General features: G+C 36.5%; 1 protein-coding gene across 1 annotated transcript in view; it reads left to right on the forward strand.

The window, feature by feature from the left end:
• The window catches only part of RBMS3 (RNA binding motif single stranded interacting protein 3), a 687926-nt gene that overhangs the window by 205343 nt on the left and 458876 nt on the right, over positions 1 to 23707 (forward strand). The window contains 1 exon segment of the mRNA XM_048952200.1: positions 2369 to 2542. Coding sequence (XP_048808157.1) covers positions 2369 to 2542 — 174 coding nt within the window.

Raw genomic sequence — 23707 nt, forward strand, 5'->3', positions numbered from 1 at the left:
TGGACGTAATCAAGTGAATAACAGTTACCACAGCTAGTATGTGCCTTCACATCTCATCAGCCAGAGGTATTTTCACTGGTCCATGCAACGCAGACATATGAGAAATAATAGGAAGCAAGAGAGCTATTGTCAGGATACAGTATTGATCCAGGGGTAGACTCCTCAAGAGGAGTTAATAAGCAGCAACACTCGAATACCTGATGTTTATAAAGGGGAGAAATGTATGTGTAGTAGAACATTATGACTAAAACTCTGCTTGATCTGTCCAAAACAAAACCTAGCCCTCATCTCTGATGTAGAAGCAAGTCTGCCAGGACCCAGAAAGAGAGATTTGTCTTTGAGGAGTGATCTGAAAGATAAGTAGAACGTCAAAGGAAAGAAAATACAGTTTCTGCTCCTTAGGGAAAGAGGGTAAAAGGGGAAGAAAGAAAAGAAAAGAAAAAAAAAACACATTAAAACCCTTCATTTTTTTTTTTCCTCCAGCTGCAGCCATAGACTCTTTCCTTTGATATATCATGATTTAAATTCATACAAAAAGATTTATTTCAAATAAGCCCCTTTAACGATAGGGGCAGATTTTTTTGTAAGAAGCCTTTTGTAGGAACAAAGTAACCACTTGTCACACACAGTGACTAATGAGAGTTTAGTGTGGGTTTTAGTGTTCATTCATACGCTTTGTGTTCATCTAGTCGTAAGTTGAATCTTTAGAAATCACACCGCAGGAATTCTTCACTTTAGGGGTGGGGGCAGGAGGCAAATCTGTCCAGATATTGAGAACTGTTGAACGGAAACTGCTCTTTTTAGGCTTCCTAATCGGCGGTACAGGAAATAAACACATGCAGGAAGTCATTTGGCCTTTTCTTGAACTTCAAGTTTATACAGCAGTTGATATCTGAGGCAAACTTTGTCTACATAAGCTTTTGAAAATTAAATGAAACAAATTTGGCATGTTCAGCAAATGCCAGTGTGGCATCTGCTGTTGTAGTTTCTACAACCAGCTTATCTAAACATAGTATAAAAACTGGATAGATTATATGCTTATATATATAAATGAAATATACATGCATTATATAAAATATATTATGCATCAAATGTGTTATTAAATCATTTCGTTTTCTCTCCCCCTTTTTCCTTCCATTTCAGTAATCCTATCCCAGAGAAACTGAGCTGAAGCACTGAAATGAAACTGAAAGTCATGCTGATTTACAAAGCTGCTTTCTCCGTTTCTGCATCAGACCCTGTTCTTCTTTTATCTTACTATCACTCAGGGCTAAGGATAGACTTGGGCTGTGTAAAACACTGTGTTCAATAGTGCCTGGTTCATGCAATGTATATCTCATAGAAAAGCTGTCTTTGAAGGGAAGATAAAAATAAATAGAGCCTCATTCTTGAATATAGTTATTGAAATTGATTGCATCAATTTAATAACAGGAACATTTGTAAGGATTTCTGAGAAGTGTTGTTTGTGTTTGTATTTATAAAGCTTTTACTGTAATATTACTGAGATGAAGACAAGCGTAAAAACAACAGTTTGGGTGTTATGACTATTACAGTTGATCATGTAACTTTGCATGGGATGTTGAGAACACCTTTGCCAAGAAAAAATACAGCAAAAACAACTGAAACAGGTGGAATGGGAATATTGAGGAAAAAAATGCATCTTTAAGTCTTTCAAAAGCAACATAAATATCTGCTAAGCTGCATTCACGTTGAATGCATCTTCTATTTTTATTTGGTAACTGATTATTTTTTCCTGCACTAATTAACTGTCCTATCAGTGCAAGTATTTATCAGGTTTTGTTTGTTTGTTGATGGCTTTTTGTTGTTTTGATTTTCACAAAAGGAGGAGCAGAAGTTGAAAAACTCTGCTAAAATAAAGCAAAACAAGAGAAAGAAGAAAGAATGTAGGTGGTGATGTTTGCAGTCTGAGAGATTTTCAATGGAAGTTGCCGAGTTAACTTAAAAAAAAAAAAAAAAAAAAAGAATTAAAATTTGGTGTTTTTTTTTTTTTTCCCCTTCATGTTAATTCAATTAATTCAAAAGCGTTGTGAAGTTTCAATTATTATGTATGTGTAATTAGGGGTAGTTTTGTAAAGGTTGATCTTTCCTCCCTACCAGATAGATTCCTGATGTCTTGAATGACATCTAAACATTGTCCCTAAATTGTCATTTACCATGAAATAGCCTTCACTGATTGTGTTTCACCAGTATCTTTGAAGAAGTTGAATTTTTGTTCCTTTCAGAAATAATAGAAGTCTGTTCCAGACTATGCAACAGAATGTTTATGCAGAATAATGATGTGTAGCTGCATTGTTTGTATTCTATCTTAAAAGTTATTTTTACATTGCATTTTTTTCTTTTTTGATAGTCCAGCTCCACAGTGAGAACATACCAAAACAGTAAATCAAGAGTGACCATGAGCCCTGGCTTTAGCAACCAGTGGAATAGCAGCCAACCTGCTTGGAATACATACACCTTCCCGAGAGCAAGCTTGCACTACCAGTCCCATGCTAGCTACGCCTACTGCGCTGGACATCCTCCTGTAAGTAATGAATTATTTTTGCGACTAACTGAATGAGCTGTATGACTCCCTGGGAGATAGAGGTTGATGGTTCAGGGGTTCATGGTTCAGCATGCTCTGCCGGCGCTGCTGTCCTCTGGTAGTCAGGACAGCTCTTATGTACTAATTGTAATTCTGGAAGATGTTAGAACGAGTCTAAGGTATAAACAGATGGGAAAGTTTAATGGCTCAATAATAATACATATAGTTTTGCACGTTTAGCGAGTCCTCTCCATGCATAAAAGTACTGTGGTATGCCATGGTTGCAATGTCAGAGATGCGCGCTGCGAGAAGGTATTATTAATGGCTTCTTTTTTGTTTCTAGCAAGTCTGTTAGATTAATGAATTATTCATTGTTTCAGATATTTTTAATTGTATGGATGACTCAGAGAAAGAGGGCAACTCTTCTTATAACTCTTCTTATCACTAGATTTGTTAGCATTTGCTATTTTATCACTAACACAATCAGCAGTGGATGTGCAAGCTTGTTGCTAGGCAAAAACTATTGGTTCTCTGTGATTTGTGTGAACTGGTGACCAAAAAGAATGAAGAGGGGGGTTTCTCACTGTTGTTGTGTTTTTTAATTTGACAACCGTGAAAGAGCCGCAGCTGAAAGCTAGTGGTGGTTTTTGTCATATTTCTGTAGCAAACTGCTGTAGTAGAACTCTTTGGTTCTTCCTGATTTTGAAAGACTTGACTTAACTGGGGAAGACCTCACTAGTGTAAGCAGTCTTCCCTTTTTACTCTCCACTCTTCTTGTTCTTTTAATACTTGGATTTGAACTTAGTTTTGGATATTGTTAGAGCTTCTTAGAGGATACGCTATCTAAAGTCCTGTGGTGTTTATGCAATGAAGCTTTGTCATCCTCTAGCAATTTTGTAGGAAAAAGAAGGAAACAATAGCTTTTACTCTAGATAGAAAAACGTGTAATGCAATCTTGTTGCAGAGTCCGTGTGATTTGATTCAGTTCTGCTACCTTACCAAAAAACACACTTTTGGCCAGAAGTTTGGATTAGGAATTTTCTAATGTATTGACATGGTAATTTAAATAAAGGAGAGGAATACATTTGTAAAGTCTTATCTCTTCTCTGAGCTGGTAAGATCTCAGTGAATTAAACATCCCTATGGACTCTGTTGTTTGTTTAATTCCATTATAGTGTCATCGAAAGAGATAAAAAGTACTGTGAAGGAGAAGACAGTATATGGCATCAGAAGAGCACAGATATTTCCTGGTTTAGGATAATGTCCCAGAGAAGTCCCTGTATAGCTTAATTTAACATAATGAACTATGTGTATTCAAGTCATTACCTGCTCCCTAGCTTTGATCATTTAAAATAAACACTACTCTCAATGTGAGTCGAGCTTTGACTCTGCTAAACAAGGCGTGTTCAACCCAACAAGCAGCCTTGCTCTGGGCACACACCCATCATTCAGCAATAATCAAAACATCACCCCCAGACAATTCCTCTTTATTCAGTGCAGTCCAGGCAAGGTGAAAGGTTGGACACCCATGTACTCAACAAAAGAGTTTACAAGAAGAGTGCTATACTTGTTGTAATAGGGTTTAAAAATGGAGACATCTTTGTATCCTTACAAATTGAAATGTCAGAACACTGGATTCTCTTCCAGGATAATTCCACAGTTCCTCTTTCCACTGTTTGGATTAGAGTTGGTGGTAACTGGAATCACTTTACTTGTACAATATTTGTTTTATTGAGCACCTTAATATGTAATCATTGGAAGTGATATTTCAATCTGAAAGTCAATTTATATGATCACTGGTAATTAGAGATTTCAGAATACCCAGAGTTACATAAATCTGTGTGCAGATGCTAAAAGACAAAATCAAGTAGATGAGTACAAGGCAAATAACTGAAATTTTCAATTAATCCTGCTCATGGGTTCAACAGGTTAGAAGAACATTCCTTGGCTCTTGCTCATCAGAGAGGTGCAATTCAGTAGGGAACTGGATTGGCAGTAATATGCTATAGCAGGTTAGCTGCCACTGCAGTGCCTCTACTGCAGTCCTTTTTCCATATCTTCCTTGTTTCTCTCTTCTCACATTGTTGAGGCCAGAAGTGGGGCCAGAGCAAGGCACACCAGCAAACTCAGCTCCTTCCTCCTCCAGCATCAAGTGGAGGTCAAGTTTCCAAAAGAAAACACTACTCTAATGTTTGTTTGAATATCTATAGCAATGTATATGCTAAAGTTAGAATTAGTCTGATTCCTGTTTCCAACTAAGCTATATTTAATCTGAGCTCAAATCGACACTTATGTGGCAGACGACAACAATAAAAGCTGGATGTGGAGGAGCTCCTTTATTCATAAATCTCCCCAGTGTAACATGCTCCACTGGATATCTACTGTACTTCAGAGGATTTTATTTGCCCTCATCTGACACAACTTCACAGGACCAAGATGCAGGTTTTACTGCTGTATGAAGCTGTTTCTGCAAAACCTCCCACATGGAGTATGTCTGAAGATCCTTGTAGTTTCTTGATGCTTTGGAGGCTAACAAACTTATGAGCGCTTCGCAAGTTCAAGGCAGACAAATGTCAAGCAGTTGGATGTGGCTTTGAAGTACTTAAAGATATTAGTCCCTGGAGAGAAAGCCAAGAGAAAAGCTTTGCTTTTTGCTACTGTTTGGAGACAAGCTGTAGGAGACGAGAAGAGATTCGTGTTAATTGGGCCAAATGTAACTCAGAAAAAAATCCTTGAATTCATCTTTTTTCGAAATGAAAGAAAAGATATCATACAAAGGCAGTGTTAAGACATCCTTATGACTCAGGCTGGTCCTAAAAAATATTTCTGAGCCAAAAGCTTTGTTAATTTTTTTTGCAATTAGACAGTACAGCTTGCATCTTTGCTCCATAGCACAGCAATTGTTGATTAAAAGCAGTCTTTCTACCCCAGGAAAGACAAGAACAGGAAGTTTGTTTAAACAGTGTATGTTTTCAGCTCTTGGAATTATCAAAGGAAAAAAAAAGATTGCAAATCATCACAGTCAATAGTGCACTGCAGTTTTTGAGCAAACAAGAAGATGCTAACTTCTAGCTACCCTATATAGAGGCAGGATATCCTGTAGGATCTGTGTATACTAATATGAATAATAATGTGATAGCCCTTACAAATTATATAACTAGTTTTTTCTATACTGGGAGCTAGAAATTCGTCTGGCATTCACATGCATAGGCTTGCAGCCAGAAAAATACAGCATGTAGTGCTCAGAATAGGAGGAGACACATAGCTATCTAACATGCTTTTGTACTGAACTTTCATTAGACGAGGAAGATAAAAAGGATATTAAAAAAAAAAGTCAAAATATTTCTTATTATCTCAGCTGGGCAAGATAGCTACAGTCCTTTGACCATGTTTACATCCATGTTCTTTCCAGCCTCAAAGACTCAATTAATTTCCCTTTCCTCACATTTTACAAGGACAATAGAATTTCAGTTCAGTGAATTAACTCTAAAAAAATGACGGCTTAGATAAACTGCTGTTATTTTAAAGAAATACATGTGTAAAGTCAGCAAACAAAACAGATAAATCAGCAAGACCTGGTCTGCTTTATACTATTTCATCGAAACTGGAAGGGAGTCTCTTTTGTCTTGAATATTCATGCAGCAGGGACAGCAATCTGCCACGCTAAGGGAGAAGTCAGAGTTACGAAGGAATTTGTCAGCACGATATTCATTGATGAAGCACCTAGTACCATTGCAGACTGAGTTACCCTGTAGGGTTTGAAACCTTTTTCATAGACCCATGAGACAATGAATTAATTCTAATGCATGTATTAATTTCTTCATTTCCGTACATCTCTTTTGCACGTGTGGTTCTTTTGCATTCTTTATCTAGATAGTCAACTCAGCATTTAAGGCTTTCCACTAGAATCTATTCTGCACTCTAACGGGATTTGGTCATGCTCCACTAGATCAGTGACAGCCTTCAAAGCATGATTGGTTAAATCTGTAAAGTTATTATTTGGAGCTCTACAGATAATGTTTACAAGCTGTTACATCTGAGATGTCATATGTGGATCAGACAATCAGTTTGCTTATCAGTACTGCTGTCTCTGTTCCAATACTCTATCCCCAGACGTCTTTCTGCTAACTTCTTTAAATGCGTGATTGCTTCTGAAATTATACTGTTACTGGGAATGTGTAAAGCAGAATTTGAAAAAAAAAAGAAAAAAAAAAGTGGTTCAGAGCTCTCTGAAATGCTGCTGGCCTTCCTTCACTCACTTTTCTGGGCCTAGTTGGGATAGCAAGTTCTTAGCCTTATGAATCTGAAGACTCAGTAGAAGGAGCTATGGTTACTTTACACGTTCATATTCATAACCTTTGACAATAGAATGCTTGGCTAAAATTCCTGCAGAATTATACAGGAAGATTCTAAATGAAGGGCTGGTTTTGGTTGTTGATCTCTAGTTTTCTAATATGATCCTGTTATATGAAGTTTAAGCCCAGTAAGGGATCACATTCTTGTTAAGAGGTGTAATATTGTTTTCAAAACCAGTTTTATAGTACAGAAATGAGACTGCCAAAAGTAAGAAACTGATATGTACCAAATTCTTTTGGTAGACCATAAATTATTTGACCATATTGAAGAACAGAGAGTGTTCAATACATATAGTGTAAGTGTCCTATCGAAAATAGGCCTTTATTGTTCTGGAAATATAAGTTAAACAGATCAATGCTCCATTTATTTTATTTTTTTTTAATATCAAGGTCTTTCCTGTGAATAATTTTGTTGTGCCTCTTTTTAGAGAGTGAGATGGTACATAGAGTTAATGCTTATGAAGTATAATACTGACAGCTACCCTTCACTAATTTCCAAGATATCTGTTTAAACAGAAGCTGTCACTTTCTGATCTGGCTTGAGCCTCCTGCCTGATTCATTTTGTAATGTCACGAACAGTGGATTGTGAATTTCTGGCATAGAGCAAGTCTGATTAGACGTGAAGAAAGTTCCTTTTACACATGCACATCCTCATAATCAGCTATGATGAGAAAGGAAATAAATAGAACAGTCAATATAAGTTGGAAGTGTCTCTCTAAGAACCTCTCAATTTAAATTCTAAATTCTTGGTTTTCTCTGTCTTTAGCCTTAACCCTCTCTTAACTTCCAGGGTCTTTCATGTGAAATCAATCTTTACCATTCTTTAGCCAGTATTTTTTTTCTTTCTTTTTTTTTTTTTTTTTGAAGCTACAATCTACTATCAGTATAATAGCCAAAATTGTATCAAAATAAAAGAGGAGAAGAATGGAGGGACTGGTCCAGAGGAATGTACGCTATTGAAGGACCACTGAGCAAAATGTATGCAACATGACTCATTTTGGACACACTATTGCAATGCACTAAGTGTAAGGGATGTATTTTGATACCCTAAAGATGGTGATCACCTTATGGAGCACTGTCACACTCCAGCTCCAGAAGGGCATCAGTTAATCTGGGGGGAGATGGAATGTGGGCTGAAGAAGGGGAGAAAGGGTTTCCAACCAGAAGAGATAAATGGTTTATCAGCAGAAGCTGTTTAAAGGAATTACTCATGTGTTCTAGTATGTTACTTGCAAAAAAGAAAGGGAGAAAATGGAAGAAGCAGTCATTCAAATGAGAACGAGAAGGGGAACATCTCTTGTAGGATGTCAACTGTGGTACAAATGAAAAGCTGTGCTGGGTAGGAGGAAAAGATATGAGGAATATTTTAATTGACAAGATGTTCTAGCTATCAGGTGCAATGAGTAGCTTGGTGAGCAAGTGCAAATCCATATGCTAACTGCTGACATAAAATATTTATTCTATTTATCTATTACCTCCATCTACAGGAATGGAGCCTCAAAAACATGAACTTATTAGGCCACAAACATAAAACACGTTTTCAGTGTAGCTCAGCTTCTTTGGGGAAGAGGGGGTGGAAATTTCAAACCCCCAAATAAATATGTCTCTTAATTAACTTTTCTCACCATCTGTGCTTACTTATAGCTGTGGCAAGTGGTACCAGTGACTTGTGAGATTGCTTTCAATGCTGCCTCTTTAGGCCAGCTTTTCAAAGCAGCAATCACATGCAGTTAATTCCGATCAGATCAGCTTATCAGCTCAATTCATTGTAGTGCTTTCATAATCATTCATGTGTGACAGCCCATTAAAACTTGGCCAGGCCTTTAAAAAAAAAACAAAAAACAACAAAATCTACAAATGTGTTTCACATTCTGTCTTTGAGGTATACAACGTATTTGTTTTGTGTATTAACTTTCAAAATTCAACTTCCATGAAGGTTTGTAGTGAAAAGTTTCAGGTGTTCTAGGACTTTAGCCAAGGTAATTTACTGTATTTTACCATACAGAGTAGCTTTATTTATATATATATATAAAAAATATATGATGCTATGGTAATTGTGTTAAATGCTGTTTATGTCTCTACTTGGCTCCTACAAAAGTACAGTGCTGTGGGTGAGGCCTGCCAAGACTGGAGGACAGATGTGGGGCCCAGAAAGACCACTGGCCATCGGCTGACCAAGTGAGAGCCATCTTCATGGAGGGCTGTCTTTGATGGCAATTTTGGTTTGAATTTTGTTAACTAGGTCAGAAGTGATAGGGCCTCTCAGAACAGGAAGCGCTGATAATGTAAAGTGTTTCAAAGGACTTGCAAGAAGTGTTTTTCAAAAAGTCTGGGGAAATAGGGGAGTACACCCTAAATTTAAGTTTGGAGCTGTTCAGTTTTGGAATTTTGGTTTCCTATGCAAGAGCATTATTTTGAAATTGCTCTTTTCCTGTATCCACTATACTCATTTACAAATCACATATTATCATTACATATCTTGTTATTCTTTCTCAATACAGAAATTAAAGAATGTCAAGGATTCATAAATATTGGCATTTTTAATAGATATAACTTGTATGTTAAGAGAGAAAAGCAATTTTTTCCTCAGACAGCTGTAGATAAAACTTTTTTCCAAACTAGAAATGCTGAAAAATTGAGGAAAAAAAAGATCCTTTCTATGTAACATATGTACTTATTTTCAATAAGAAAGATTTATTTGTGGAAAATCTGAATTCCTCAGTATGACCAAAAATACATAAAAATATGTATTCATAACATTACTGAAGCATGCACTGCTGAAGTTTCACAGCTTCTCTTAGTGCTAGTAAGGTCAGCTGCTATGCAGATGGGAACTTTTTGTTTACAAACACACTCTACAGAATTTTCTTGCTGATTCCAGGTTTTTATTCTTCTATACTGAGCAAACAGATATATGCAGAAAAATATATATATATATATATTTTTTTTTTTTAATAGGCTTGAAAAATACAAACCAGATGCTGCCTTTTTTCTTTCAAAAGATGGAAGAAAATTTCCTAAATTTAGTCTGTGAGATAGACTTGTAGGAGGCAGTAAATACAGATCTCAGTAAATGTGTATAATTTACAGCTACATGTCTATATATATCTACCTATACAAATGTCTGCATGTATTTGTGTCTGCATTCATATATATGTGTGTCTGCCTCTGTAAATGTATAAATGTGCTGCAAATGTTTGGTTTGGTTTTCTGTTTTAATTTAGCAAATAGGAGGTCCGGAGTTCTAATTGTAGCTTCTCCATTACATTTCCAGTGAGCCAGACAGGTTGTCTTTAGGATTTGTTAGTAAAGGTGATGAGTTCCTCCAGGCTCCAGAGAAAATCCTGGTATTACAGCTCAAGAATAGATGCTACAAACTGTCAACCTGTCACATGTTTTGGAGACACCTGACACTGTTTGAAAGATTGATTATTTCAAAAGGCCAGCAACTGTGTTGCTTTTATTTTAAATAATTAACGTGCTCAGGAGACTTCCCTGCTGTATTGCCGACCCCAAGGGTGAAGATTTTTGGACTAGTCTGAACAAACACCACTTCAAATAATTTGCTGATGGAGTCTTTCTCTTCTTTCTTCATTTTAACTGGGGGTATTGATTTAATAGAAAACCATTCTGTTAAGTGTACACATAGGGGATGGAAATTTTTCTTTTGCACTTACACCTGCTTCCTTTAGCATGTAAGAGGTTTTGCTTACATCAAATGGTAAGCAAATGGGATGGTGTTCAATAGCAACTTCTATTTACAAAGGGAGCTAGAAAAAAAAAAAGTATACCTGGGACATTCATTTGTCTTTTCATGAAATTTTGTGGGATTTTTTTCCTTGAATCAATTTAAAATGTCATTGTCTTACTGAAAGCCCAAAAGCTGGTGGACGCTGTGGAGAATGTGTGATATCTAAAAAATATCAAAATCCTAGAGTTCCTCTGTCAGCCAGAATTAAGCTTCATTACGAATTCTAATTTTTGTGATATATGTTGAAATGTTTGCTGTTGCTTTTATTAGCCATGTTTTGTTAAAAGAAAAAAAAAAAAAGCAATACAAAAAACACACCTTGGGAGATGAGGTGATCCATGGTTCTGTCTTGGGCCTCATTTCCAGTCACTTGCATACTTTTGACCAGTTTCAAGATGAAGGTTACTGTAAGAGGGCTTACGATTTACTGGGGAAACTGGAAGCATTGTATGGAAGGTATTCTCAAAGGAGACATAAGGGAAAGAGATTTTTTGAGATGGGGAAACACTGAAATCCACAGGAAATGGGAATTAATTTGTTTTCTGCTGTTCATCGTGGTGCTGTGTTGAATTTATACAGGAGGAGGACTTTGTTGACATCAGGATTGCACAAACATACCATAAAAGATGCTCCCAAAGCATGTAATGAGATGGGTTAAAAGATAGGAAAGGAAGCAGAAGCACTGAGAAAGAATGACAATAAGCTTTGGCGGACTTTAGTTCCAGATTGGTGCCTTATTTGTCAAACGAGGCTGCTTTTCTGTGTGTGCCCAAGTATATAACTAGACAGTGTTTTACTTTGTTCTAAGACCTGTGAAATTCTTGAAGACTGTCACTTCCAGCTGAAAGTTATGTGTATTTAGTTACTTCCAGTAACTGAAGTCAGCTTCAGTATCTCTCTTCTGTTCTATGTCAGGTTCTCATCAAAAATATTCAACACTGACGTTTGTGCTTTTGGAGAAAAGAATCATGTTCCCTGTGGAGCACTCCCACAAGGCATCACCCCTTTACTTCCTTGCTTTTATTTTATTTGGATGGGATCTCAGTATTTTAGTATAGTTTTCAGTGATGTTCCTTTCTGTAGTTTCAAGATGAACTATCTTTAGCTTTCATGAGCAGCAGAATATTTTCCGTTTGATTCTTTCATTCTATGCAAATGCCTACCTGAGTATGCAGACAGCTTCCATGCAAGAATAAAAAGTAGAAAGAGCCTGGAAGTATCACAAAGATCTTTTTGGAGACTTTCTATAATATTGCCACCTTACACACTTTGTTCTCATCTCTTTGAGCACCAGCTTTTGGCTACAGATCTTCTGGAACCAGAGAGCTAATGCTCTGTCAAAGCTCTGTCCTTCTGTCCTGGTAACCTTTCTTTTCTTGCTTGCCTTCTAGCATGACTCTGATGAGCCAAAACTGCTGCTGATGTCTCTGCCAGGCCCTTGTAATCAGTAAGAGCAAAACCTGACCTTTCTGTGCAGTGTGGCTGAAAACAGTGTGAAGGTTGTCAGGAATTGCAGGTTGTGATCTGTTCTAGCTTACTCACTTTTGCTCTATTCTACATCCTGTTATTGCATCTTTGTGCGGACTTGGAAAAGCCCTATACCTTTATTTTTTCCACTTTAATTCTTAATTTCCATATTAATTTTTTTCTTTGTTCGCTTTACCCATAAATGAAAGACAACCACTTAGGTGTGCAGCTGACTTCTTTTGTTGTATTGTTGGTGATTGATTTTAAAGGTAGCCTTTTTTAAACCTCTAGCTAGAACCACAATTTTTGCTTCATCACGGTAGTCTGTCTTTGATTGAATGATTCCCTTTTTTCAGGAACTACATAAGTAGAAATCGTCGGGTTGCGTACGGCTAGATGAAAGGCTGGATTGAGTTGTTTTCATACCAAACTATAAAGCGGTTTTCTTTTTAAATCTTTCGTTCTGTTTTGTGGCTACTTCATGCCTTTTGTCTGCTTAAGGAGGGTAGGTGCAATTATTCACTTCTGAGTCCAAGAAAGAAATTGTGATTCAGAATAGTGATCAAGAAAGGAATGTAATTCACTGTCCCACGTACGTGAATCAAACACATATTGTGAATGGTGAAAGCTTTAGCATTTAGATCATTAACGAGCAAGCTTGATACCAAAACCGACTGTTTACCTTCATACTTTATTTGGGAGTTAAGAAATAAAAGAATTAATTAAAAATTGAAGCTTGATGGAATTATCTTTTCGGTCTCTTACGGATAAAATCTCTTGACACTGCTGCACAAGAAAAAGGATTGTTGAATGTTCTCTGATTTCTAAAATCTTACATTGGGATGTAGATTTTAAAACAGGGGAAATAGTTCCATCATTATTTTGATTTATTTATTTTTTTTAAATCCTTGATGTAAATGGGGGTGAGGATTTCAAGAATGTAGCACAGAATTTTGTTCTGAAGAGAAGAATTTCTCAACCCTTCCTTCTCTGAGTTAAGCTGCTCTGACTACTTAGAGACTTCAGCCCAGAGTGAATATATTTAATAGACTAATGATAGAAGAAATTTGTTTACAGAAAAAACTCTTTAAAGTAACACCGTTTCCATCTGTAATCACTTACAACTGCAGAGCTGCTTGAGAATTGCACAGAATGAACAGATTTAATTTAAAGCTATTCAGTCTTGAGATATTTTTTCTCACCAGTGGAGAAAACAAGTCAGGTTATGGGTTGTTCATAGTGACTAAGCCTTTTCATTGCAGTCCCTATTTTTATTTACTGATACATTTATCACTTGTACCTTTCTGGGAGAAGCTTATCAGGTTTGCTTATATCCAAAAGGCAAGTTTCCGCAGAACTTTGAATGGAATAATTTTTTCTGCTTCACAATCAAAGAAGTCAGATACACATTTCCCTTCATTGTTGAGATAAACTAATTTTATCATAAAATCTTTTCCTCCCCTTAAGTACAAAACAATGATATATAGAATAGATAACTTGCTTTTAAGGCAGTTGAACATTGACACAGTGTAATTTTTTCCTCCCTACACATGATCAGCTAGTTCGTGGGTTGAGAGATGAACTTGATGCTATCCAGCAGAGGGTGTCTGAAACAGATGTTTGGGAATTTTGGTTTTTCTGAAATGTGAAATGGAGTAATTTTATGATTCTCCTTTTTGTGCTTATTCATTGCAACAGAGAGGTTAAAAAAAATGGCAATAGAAAGCAGACAAAGCATTCATTTTGTTGTTCTTGCAGCCAAGTATGGTACAGTCGGCAATAGGAATATGGAAAGTATATCTGCTTATGGTAAGATGTGTAATTCCCATCAGAGATAATACAGGCTGCTGTGTAGATCTAAAAAATGCTCAGAATCTGGGAATAAACAGCTGCGTTCCTGTTCCAAGACTAAGTGTACCACAGGATGATCATTTTGTTTCTCTTGAAATGCTACTGAAGTAGAAAAAAAAAATCACATAACATTAATAAAAGAAAGTCAAGCATGTAAGCGCATTTGTGAAGGCGAACTTGTATGGCTTTGTGAGTAACTGCTTTTTAAAAGGCAACCAGCATTGAAACCTTGTTAACAGGATGAAAAGAAAGGAATTATTTGAAGGACTACACCTAATTTTGACTTTTTACTCTAAGATGTTCTGTGTGAACAAACTTGTTTTGTTTGCTAATCTCGTTAATACCAGTAGTGGGAATTGTGCTGGTGGGCATCTGACTGGGTGGAGCATCTTGTGTGATTAAAAAAAAAACAAACATTATATATACATATATATATATATATAACATAATAATATATATATACACACACACACATATATATAGACAGGTTTTTTGTTTTTTTTTTTTTTAAGGGAGAAATAAGAAAGATTTTTTTGTCGCTGCTGCGAGGAAATCCACACACAAGGAAAAGGGCCAGTTAGGTTTTTTTTTTTTTTTTGAGTAACAGTCTTGTCTATAAACAGTGTGTCAAATATAAAGAACAAGGGGAAAACATACAAACAAAATAAACTAGTAATTGTAATCTGTTAGCAAAAATGAGCTTCGATTGTTACCTGCAAAATTCTTAAGGAATTTTGTTTCCACTCTAAGTTATTCCTAACAACGAAATAAGAACAAACAACATAAATGCCATTCCAAATAAAGGATTTTTTTTCATTGACTGTATGTATTATAAGAGTTGCAACTCTGGAGGAATAAAAACATCTAATTTCTGACACACAAAATGAAAATACTTAGTTCAAATTTTAATTAAAGTGAATTAAATATAATCCAAAAGCAGATGTAAATAATGCTAGTGATCTCAATGGGATGAGTTGTCGGTCCAAAGGGGATACTGTGGAGAAATTTAAGTCATCCTGTGCAGATTATGTAGCTGGAAGCAGAGGCCTTTGCACAGTGCTTGAGTTTTGTGAAGAAGGGAAGGCTTCTTCAACAAAGTGCTTTTTACAGCTTGTCTGACAGTTCTTGTAGTATCAGCAGATCTGCAGCTGTATGTGAGTCTCCATGCTGGTATTTTAGACATCGTATTGCAGCTTTCAGTCTGAAGAATGGATGGTGTGTACCACCGTGCAGTAAGTCTCCCATAGCTATTTCAGTTCTGCTTTTTCTTCTTCAAGACAAAAAGAAGTATCCACTTAATGTGTAGGAAATGGCACTGATTGAGTTCTCAGATGGTCAGAGATGATCAAGTCCCACTTAAACTTCTAAGATATTCTTTGTAGTCACTGATTAGCAGAAGTAACTGAAGGCTGTGTTTGGCTCAGACATTAACTTCCATCTATATTATCTACTGCTTTGGTACACTGAAATGAGACTGGTTCCTGAGGTTCTAAAAAGCAGCACATTTCTCCTCTTTTTGACTCAAACATGTTGCTTCTGTTACACATGTGCTGTTTTGTTCTGTTCCATTTTGGCTTTTCTCAAGATCATGGGAGAAGGGAAAATACTTTCTTGCATTTGGTAAGCCTTCGTTGTTGGTTTTCTACAATTTACTTTCTGTGTTTTGTTCTTTCACAAGTGAAGGGAATCTCCCACCTACTTGTGGGGATTTTAAGAAAATAATCTTTTAATGTGAAGTGTTTATGTTCTCATTAAGAGGTGAACACAACATTGATTTCCTCTACTTTCTCCCAAAATCTAATTGCAAACTGTGGTGGCTGGAGATAAGTCTGCTCACCAGCTTTAATGGCATTTTAGTAGTTTAATTAGACTTTGTGTTTAAGGTGTTTCATGAGAAGAAAAGTGCTTCTCAACACTTTGGTTAAAAAGGCAGGGTGAAACAACAGCTGTAAGGGCACTTTCCCATGTACTTGAGCATGATTAAATGTAGCAGGGGGTTCTTCCTTCACTGAGTAAATTACCTTTTTCTCACGTGTATATTGATATAAACTTTAAACATTTGACTTTGCAATATATCTCAGACTTGTTTCTTTCCCTGCTCAGGGTCAAAGAGAGAAATTCATGAATCCTGGCAGGAAATCTCTGTGTAAGTGTAAGGAGTAGGTATCCAGTTTCTCAGAAAAACAGGAGATTGTAATTGTCAGATTCTTTGTGTTTACACTTAAACAACACACACGGCAAATCAAGGAATCTTCAGCTGTGTGTTTGTCATTCAGAAGCCACACCATTTCTCTCACATGTATTGAGTCCCTCAAAAAATCTGCCTCCCTCTGTGGATTCTTTCAACCCTCAGCAGTGATTCAGAAGAGTGTTGCAGTTTTTGTTAGTACGCTAGAAAGCAAGAGATCTGAGCGTTCAAGAAACTCTACCTGACATTACCAGATGCTACAGAAGTGACTGTCACATCAGAGTTCCACAGGGTTTTAGTAGAAAGAGTGTTCACTTCATTTACAATGTAAGCAATGGATAGCAGTTCATAAACCTCATCTTGTACTCTCCAGTCTGTATCTATCTTAAGATATTTTTCTTCTGTGCAGCATTATGACAGATTTAAGACCAAAACTGAAACATAAGGCATAAATAAATGAATACATGATCTTTTTATTCCAAATGTAATTCGTTAAAATCTGTTCAAAATCTGTTTAATAAGCTAACCTATATTTTAAAATTCTTTAAATCTTATTGCTTGTATCTGGAATTACTTTAAACCATTTGGGACCACAAAATGTTGGTTGCTTAGTATATAGAGTACCAATATATTTATATTCTTTACATTTCAATTTACTAATATTTAACTAAATGCAGTTTCCTTGAAGTTTAATATTAAGAGAGAAAAAGCACTGATGTGCTTTTCAATCAAGCTGATGACATTTTCTTGGATGCTGTTTTTGTAACAGCGTGGCTAACAGTTAAAAAGAAAATAAAGCAGTTCAAACCAGGATGTGTAAATATTTAGGTGCTAAAATGGGACCAACTCTAACAAAACACTTCTGGCAGTATTCATGTAGTCTGTGTCTTAGTCATTGTGCTTCCCAGGGATTTATTCCTTCTGAATTTGGGGTACATGACCCAGGATGGGATTTAACCTCTGGGGATTGTGCCAGCTGATGACATTGACCCTGTGGAAGCCTATCAGTAACAACTGGTGACTCTTAGCCTACCTTAGTTCCAGAAATATCTGAAATTATGTTTTCTCACCAACAAGATTTAAATCTCAATTTCTGATTGATAAATATTCAGTGAATATCCTTGCTCATTAGCTACATACTAGTTCTAAACACTTGTTACATTAGACTTTATGCAAGCAATTCCTAGCTCTTGGTCAGGATGCATTGTTTAATAGTGATAGTGGGCAGAATAACTTCAGTCATATCACCAATATTCATTTTAACCAATCTGTTGTGTAGGTGAACAGATCACATTAATGCAGAAAACAGAGGGTTTTGGAAGCAGTTTTCCTATTATAAAAATATAAGACCATTCACTTGTACATCAATTCATATTTGAAAAAAGCAAATTGCTGATCTGAACTGAAATGTGCACCAGACAGAATAAATATTGGCCTCAGTGAGAGTTATTCTGTGGGAGAAGGAGATTTGATATTCAACAGAGTCTTAAGTAGTGGTAGTGTTTGGATATTGCTTATTCAGGCAGCAGAATTGTTAGGCTGAATCAGGGAAAGTTTATTAGTCCAGCCTTGGGCATCAAATTATTAGATTTCATGTAATTTCAGAAGGTTTATGAGAAATATCTTACATCTTTATGAATAAATGTGAAATTTGGGGCATCAGGAAACTATATGACCATATCTTTTTATATCTTTTTCCAAGGAGTGCTTGGTTCTCTGAGACCATATTGTTTTTATTACAATAAGCATTATTTGTTCCTTCGTGCTGTTGGTGCTCATTTTCTTTGTTAAAGAGAATGTTAGGATGAGTGCTGATAGAAGATGCTGCATATCTTATATGCAGCAGAGGGGGTAGGTGGTGGAGAGCTGCCTCAGACAGATGAAAAATACCTAGCATGTCAAGGAAAATATATTCCCCAGTGTCATTTCATGCTCCACAGGGGTCTGTTTTCTCAAGTCCAGTGCAAATGCACACTCTCAAGAAAGCCATTTTCTGCTTAATGTGGAAAAGAAGAATAAAGTAATTTTTTTTATTCCACTCTTATACAATCTTGTAAAGAAAGAGAGGTGGATGGAGAATTACAGTCTTCAGAGATGCCATCAAAACTCCCTAAACACAAACCTTATAAAACCAAGCCTGTAGTCATGTCAAATTTCACAAATTAAGCAAGACTGAATTCCAGTTCTGACACCTCCAGTGGTGATACAATAGGAGCTAGCACACAGTTCCTAAGAAACTTTTTCCTCTGAGTGAACAGTGATGAGATGAACGCAAAGTACTTAGGCTCTCCTTTCAGTTCCCTGCAAATGGTCCTCTAGCCCCTCACCCCAACCCCAGAATTAAAACTTGCTCTGGCCTTTTTTCATACATTGCATTCCCTGCACAGAATAGGCCCAGAGAAATGCTGAGTCCCCACACCCACCTGCAGGAAAGAAAATACCCAGCAAGAGCAAGCTAAGACAGGAGAACTGATTTCTTCAATATCCCAGTGGCAGCTGTGTAGTGTTCAGTTCTTAAATGAGTCTAAATGAAAGTGCCATATGAAATGGCACAAGTAGTTATCTTTCCTTGCCCCTGCAGCTCCTGCTCTGGATGGCCAGAGGTGTCCCATAGGTTTTGTGTGGTTCCTACTGGGCCTCTGAGGCTGCTGGGGTACTCTGGGTCATCTCAAATGGCATGAGGAAGCCATAATTAGGCAACTCAATCAAGCTCTTAGTTCCTATGACTGCTTTGCCAAATATCTAATTTTAGCTGTCAATGATACCATGAGTGGACATTTCAGATGCTGCAGAAAATTAGAATTGTTGCCATATGACCCACTGGTTCTGCCAACCCAAATCAAGTGTTCAGCGAGCTGTGAAAAATTCAAAGACCAGCACCTGTAAATGGGCATGTACATCCAAAAATGAACTTGCTTTTGGCTAGCTGCTTTACTTCCATTCCATTTTGTGCGTCAGAGGGAAGAGTGCTATGCAGTAGTAACAGCAAATGAATGAAAGGAGAAAAAATAATGAGCCTTCCTGTGATTAATTAGTGTAGACATTAACACCATTGAATTTTTGTATGAATCCTTAAATGTCTCCAAATCTGATAAAATGAAATCCTACAAAGGATTTCATTTCAATTTAGTTTAATTTTAACCGTAAAAACTGGAGAAAAATATTCTTTATCTTAGTAATATTTTCCTCAATAAAACTGTAAATTAACAATAATTTTCCTAGATTACAAAAAGATATTAAAGTGACTTCCCATTAATTACATTAATAAAAGGATTCTCTAGCATTCCACATGTATCAGCAGTTAACCTTAGTATTTCAGTGGGAGAACGTTTCCCTTATAGCTTAGGAGAACTTATGTAGAGGGAAATTAAATGAGGAGCATTACTGAGATTGAAACTCACGTTTTCATTGCCTGCCACCTTGCTAAATGTACCAGAAGGTATTACTCACTCATTTTCTTCTCTCGCATTTCCCCCCATAGCACAGTGATGCAGTAATACTTGCCATTACCCATCCTGAGGTTTTGAACAGAATAACAGTCCTAAGACAGCCATAAACTGCGTGCGTAGGCACAGATTGCATGTGGTAGGAAAGGAGATGGGCTCCTCACATGGATCTCCCTTCCAGCATTTGGGATTTTTCCTCAAAACTTGTTTGGTCTCTCACTTTGAAAGTCAAAGTGAAATGGAATTGAATCTGGTCAAGTAAAGTATTTTTGCAAAAGACACAGAAGACTGCACAAATTGGATCTGTGATTTAGACAATTGCTTAGGTTTTAGGTTGTTTTTCTGTCGGTGGTGTTGGTTTTTGTTGTTGGTGTTTTTTTTTTAATTTTTTTTTTTTTTTTTTTTTTTTTTTGTTTAATTCCCTAGACTTGTGCTGTTGAACATATTAGAGATGACATGAGGGTTCATGCTTCTAAAGCGTATGTTCTGCAAAGACCTTCTCAATACATTAATCTTAACAAAGCAAAACAAAAATACAATCATCCTCTCTTGTAATAAAATAAGATGACAGATATCATAAAGCAAGTTGTTGTATTTGGGCTTAGTTCATTTTCTGAAAAATGACTTGGGAAAGCTACCTGAAAGTCAAATCCAAAGCAATTCATTGTGCCTGTAAGAAATCATAAAGTTCATTATGTACACAAAGATCTGGCAAAGGAGAAGAGCTGAATTTTTAGTAGCGCTGGATGGAAATTAAAATAATCCCAGGTAAGTAATATGTTGCAAAGTGATAGCTCAGTACACTTGAATCTCATTTCAATTCAACACTGATGGTAAGCGAGATCTTAACAGAATATTTCAGAGTAGTTTTTCAAGTCTGTAGGACAGAAAGATTTTTATTTGATACCAGCATAAAACGATGAAAAAAGTTTTTGGCTTTCTTTTTATAGGATGAATTAAAAATACTTGTCCAGTTTTATATGTTCCCATAATAGCACTTCACTGGGGAAATAGACTGTCAATTATTCCTGTTTTTCATTTCAGATTTTTAGATTCTGCTTTTAACACAAAGAAGGTGAGAAGTAAAACTAATTTCCCAAGTGATTTTGTTTTTCTTTATAAAGAAAAATGTAATCTTTAATGTTTCAGATGATGTAGAAAACAGCTATATATTTAAATGGCAAGTTTCAGCTCTCCATTAATATGACAGTCCATCCCAGATGAAAAGCCACCTTTCCCTGTATCTGTGGAGGTCCTGCCCTCAGTCATATAGATTGGAGGTGCTATACTTGGGAACATCGTGGGGGTTTTATGTGTCTCTGTTTTTCTTCAACTACTTGTAATGAGCCATAATCATCTATCAGTATTAATTTTAGGGTACAGAAGAAGCACTTTCTTTTTGAGCTCTGTTTGCTGTAAATAAATCATAAGCTGTGAGCTACACTATCCAGTCACCAGTAGTAGTTTCAAATCTAAAGAAGCATATGAAGGGAACAGCCTTGAGAATTTGATGAGGCAAAACAGAAATGCTAAGGAAAGATGTGAACTGAAGAACAGTTGTTCTTACAGACTTCTATGGAGAAGTCCTCCCCTAGGCAGTTTTTTTTGTGACGAATGACTTGAGGGAAAATACATAATTTTGTCAATTTCGTATGTGGTTAATGGGGACTGAGATTACTTGCATAAAATAAGAATACATAAAGTTTGATGTGGATGACAGTCTCCTTAGAAAGCCTGCTGCAGATTCTTGTGGAAGTAAAATGTTGCCAGCATTAAGATGCTACGCTTTCCTTTATGTAGTGTTTGAAGTATAAGAGGCACTGCCCCAAGCACTAATGGCTGTAATATCCCATTAGTTGTACAGAAACTGAAGCCAAGCTGCCTATGTGCTGAAGGGTTAGGAACTGCACAGCTAAGATGGAAAAGGAACTCAAATGCCTTCTGTGAATACACTCTAGCTGTTGTCAACTGACTTCATACCTTTCATCCAAACAAACATCTGAAGTGAAAATGTTTCTGTTACTTTTTCCATTGAAGTATTTAATAAGTTACCAATAACTCCTGGGTGTATGACTACCCTCTCTAACAATTGTATTTTGAGGATAATAGAATGCAACAATTTAATTTTAAAATAACTTTAAAAATTGAAATGGCCTGTATATGTAATTTCCATTGGATATTACCATGATATTTTCCTGAATAAAACTAAAATATGGACAAGTCATTGTTTTTAGGACAAGAAGTTATCATAGAATCACTCATAGAATCACAGCATGGCCTGGGTTGAAAAGGGCCACAATGATCACCTAGTTTCAACCCCCCTGCTATGTGCAGAGTCGCCAACCACCAGACCAGGCTGCCCAGAGCCACATCCAGCCTGGCCTTGAATGCCTCCAGGGATGGGGCATCCACAGCCTCCTTGGGCAACCTGTTCCAGTGCATCACCACCCTCTGGCTGAAAAAAAACCAAATTTACGTTCAGTTTTAATTATGTCATCAGAACCCCTACGCTGCTTGGTCAAACCATGAGGACTAACAATATGCATCGAGCATGGCCTCACTAACTAAAAATTTCCCGGTACCTGTGTTGTATTTTTCCTATTTCTTTTTGGAATACAGTATTCATTCAGTCAAGCAGATAGGTGGACAGATACTGGTAGGTTTGTGAAGAAAATAGCTTTTAAAATTAAATTTGAAGGAACTTAATCTTGAAGGAAAATAATTAAACAGAATGCAGGATTATGTATTATTTATTTCATATAAAATTTAAAGTGTATATTAATTATGATATTACTCAGTATGGGCTAAATTTTGGCAACATCACTTAGCAAAAGCGGCCTTAAGTTTAAATCTGGATTTTGTTCTGAATTTTGATAGTAATCTTTCCTTCACAGCAGATCACTGGCAGATTCCTTGTTGCTGTTAACTCAAAATTGTTAGCTCTCTTTTCAGTTTCTAATGCTAGACATCTTGGAGTATTAGGAGAGGTCCAGGTTAAAGAAGAATCCGTACTTGAGTTATGGTTTCAGTGCTTTTTCCCTTTTAGACCTGTACAAATGTATCATTGTCATTACAATTTCAATTCAACCATAACATCTTGATCCGAGCGCCTCAGAGAGCAGTGGAGAGACGCTGTGGGCCATGTTTGAGGGTATGCAGGAACATTCAGGCAGGCTCCAGCCAGCCCAAAGGGCAAAGAACTGATTATAGCAGGGACCATGTAGTGATCTTTTCACTAACACAGTTTTCAGCCCTTGGCAGCATATGACTTCCTCATCCTGGTAGCATATAAGTCACAGTGTTTTGCAGCTGCTCTCAGACCTAAGATTTTTCAGCCTTTCTATGCTTTCAGTCTTTGTGCTATTCTCTAGCAATGAGTTCAGCAGTTTGTTTATACTGACCGTGGAGAAACATGTAATGTCGGTGGCTTTAAACCTGGTGTCTGAACTGGAATCTATTTTGTCCCTTTCCACAAGCAAAACTGCAGTTTTCTTGTTGTAACTGTGGAGCAGTGAGCAGTATTCTCCTTTTAGCCAGCTTTGCTGGGCCTTCAGTCAATTTTAGATCTCAAAAATGATTTCACTATGATAATATCAGGATCATTTATTTTTAGCACAGAGTGTAGCTAGTGCATTTTATTTTGAGATGCTATTTGTAGACTGCCTAATTTTTTTTCTGGTGAACCCCAGATTGAATTAACTTTTTTTTTTTTTTTTTGCACTTAGGAACAATTAAAATTGCTTGTATATAAGCTTACCTTTATAATCAGCTGAAAGTAGCAACAAATTTCTATAGCTTCCTTTTTTTTGTTTGTTTGTTTTGTTTTGTTTTGTTCCCAGTAGCCATTTGCTATTAAATCACTTGAAACCATTGGTACAATCCTTAGGAATCCTTGGGATCATTTTTGAAAGAAATTGTTTGGAGAGTGGAAAGAATGTTGACTTTGAAGAAATATAGTTTTGGTGAAATTCATGCTAAACTAAAATTGATTACCCTCTTCCTCATGAGGAAAGATGAAAACTGCATTACTCTTGGTGGTCAGTTTAAATGACCATTTGTAAGGAAGCTATTCTGTATTAAATTTCTTAAGGACAAGAGCTGCGAGA

The sequence above is a fragment of the Lagopus muta genome, chromosome 7, assembly GCF_023343835.1.
Source record: "Lagopus muta isolate bLagMut1 chromosome 7, bLagMut1 primary, whole genome shotgun sequence".
Classification (NCBI taxonomy): Eukaryota; Metazoa; Chordata; class Aves; order Galliformes; family Phasianidae; genus Lagopus; species Lagopus muta.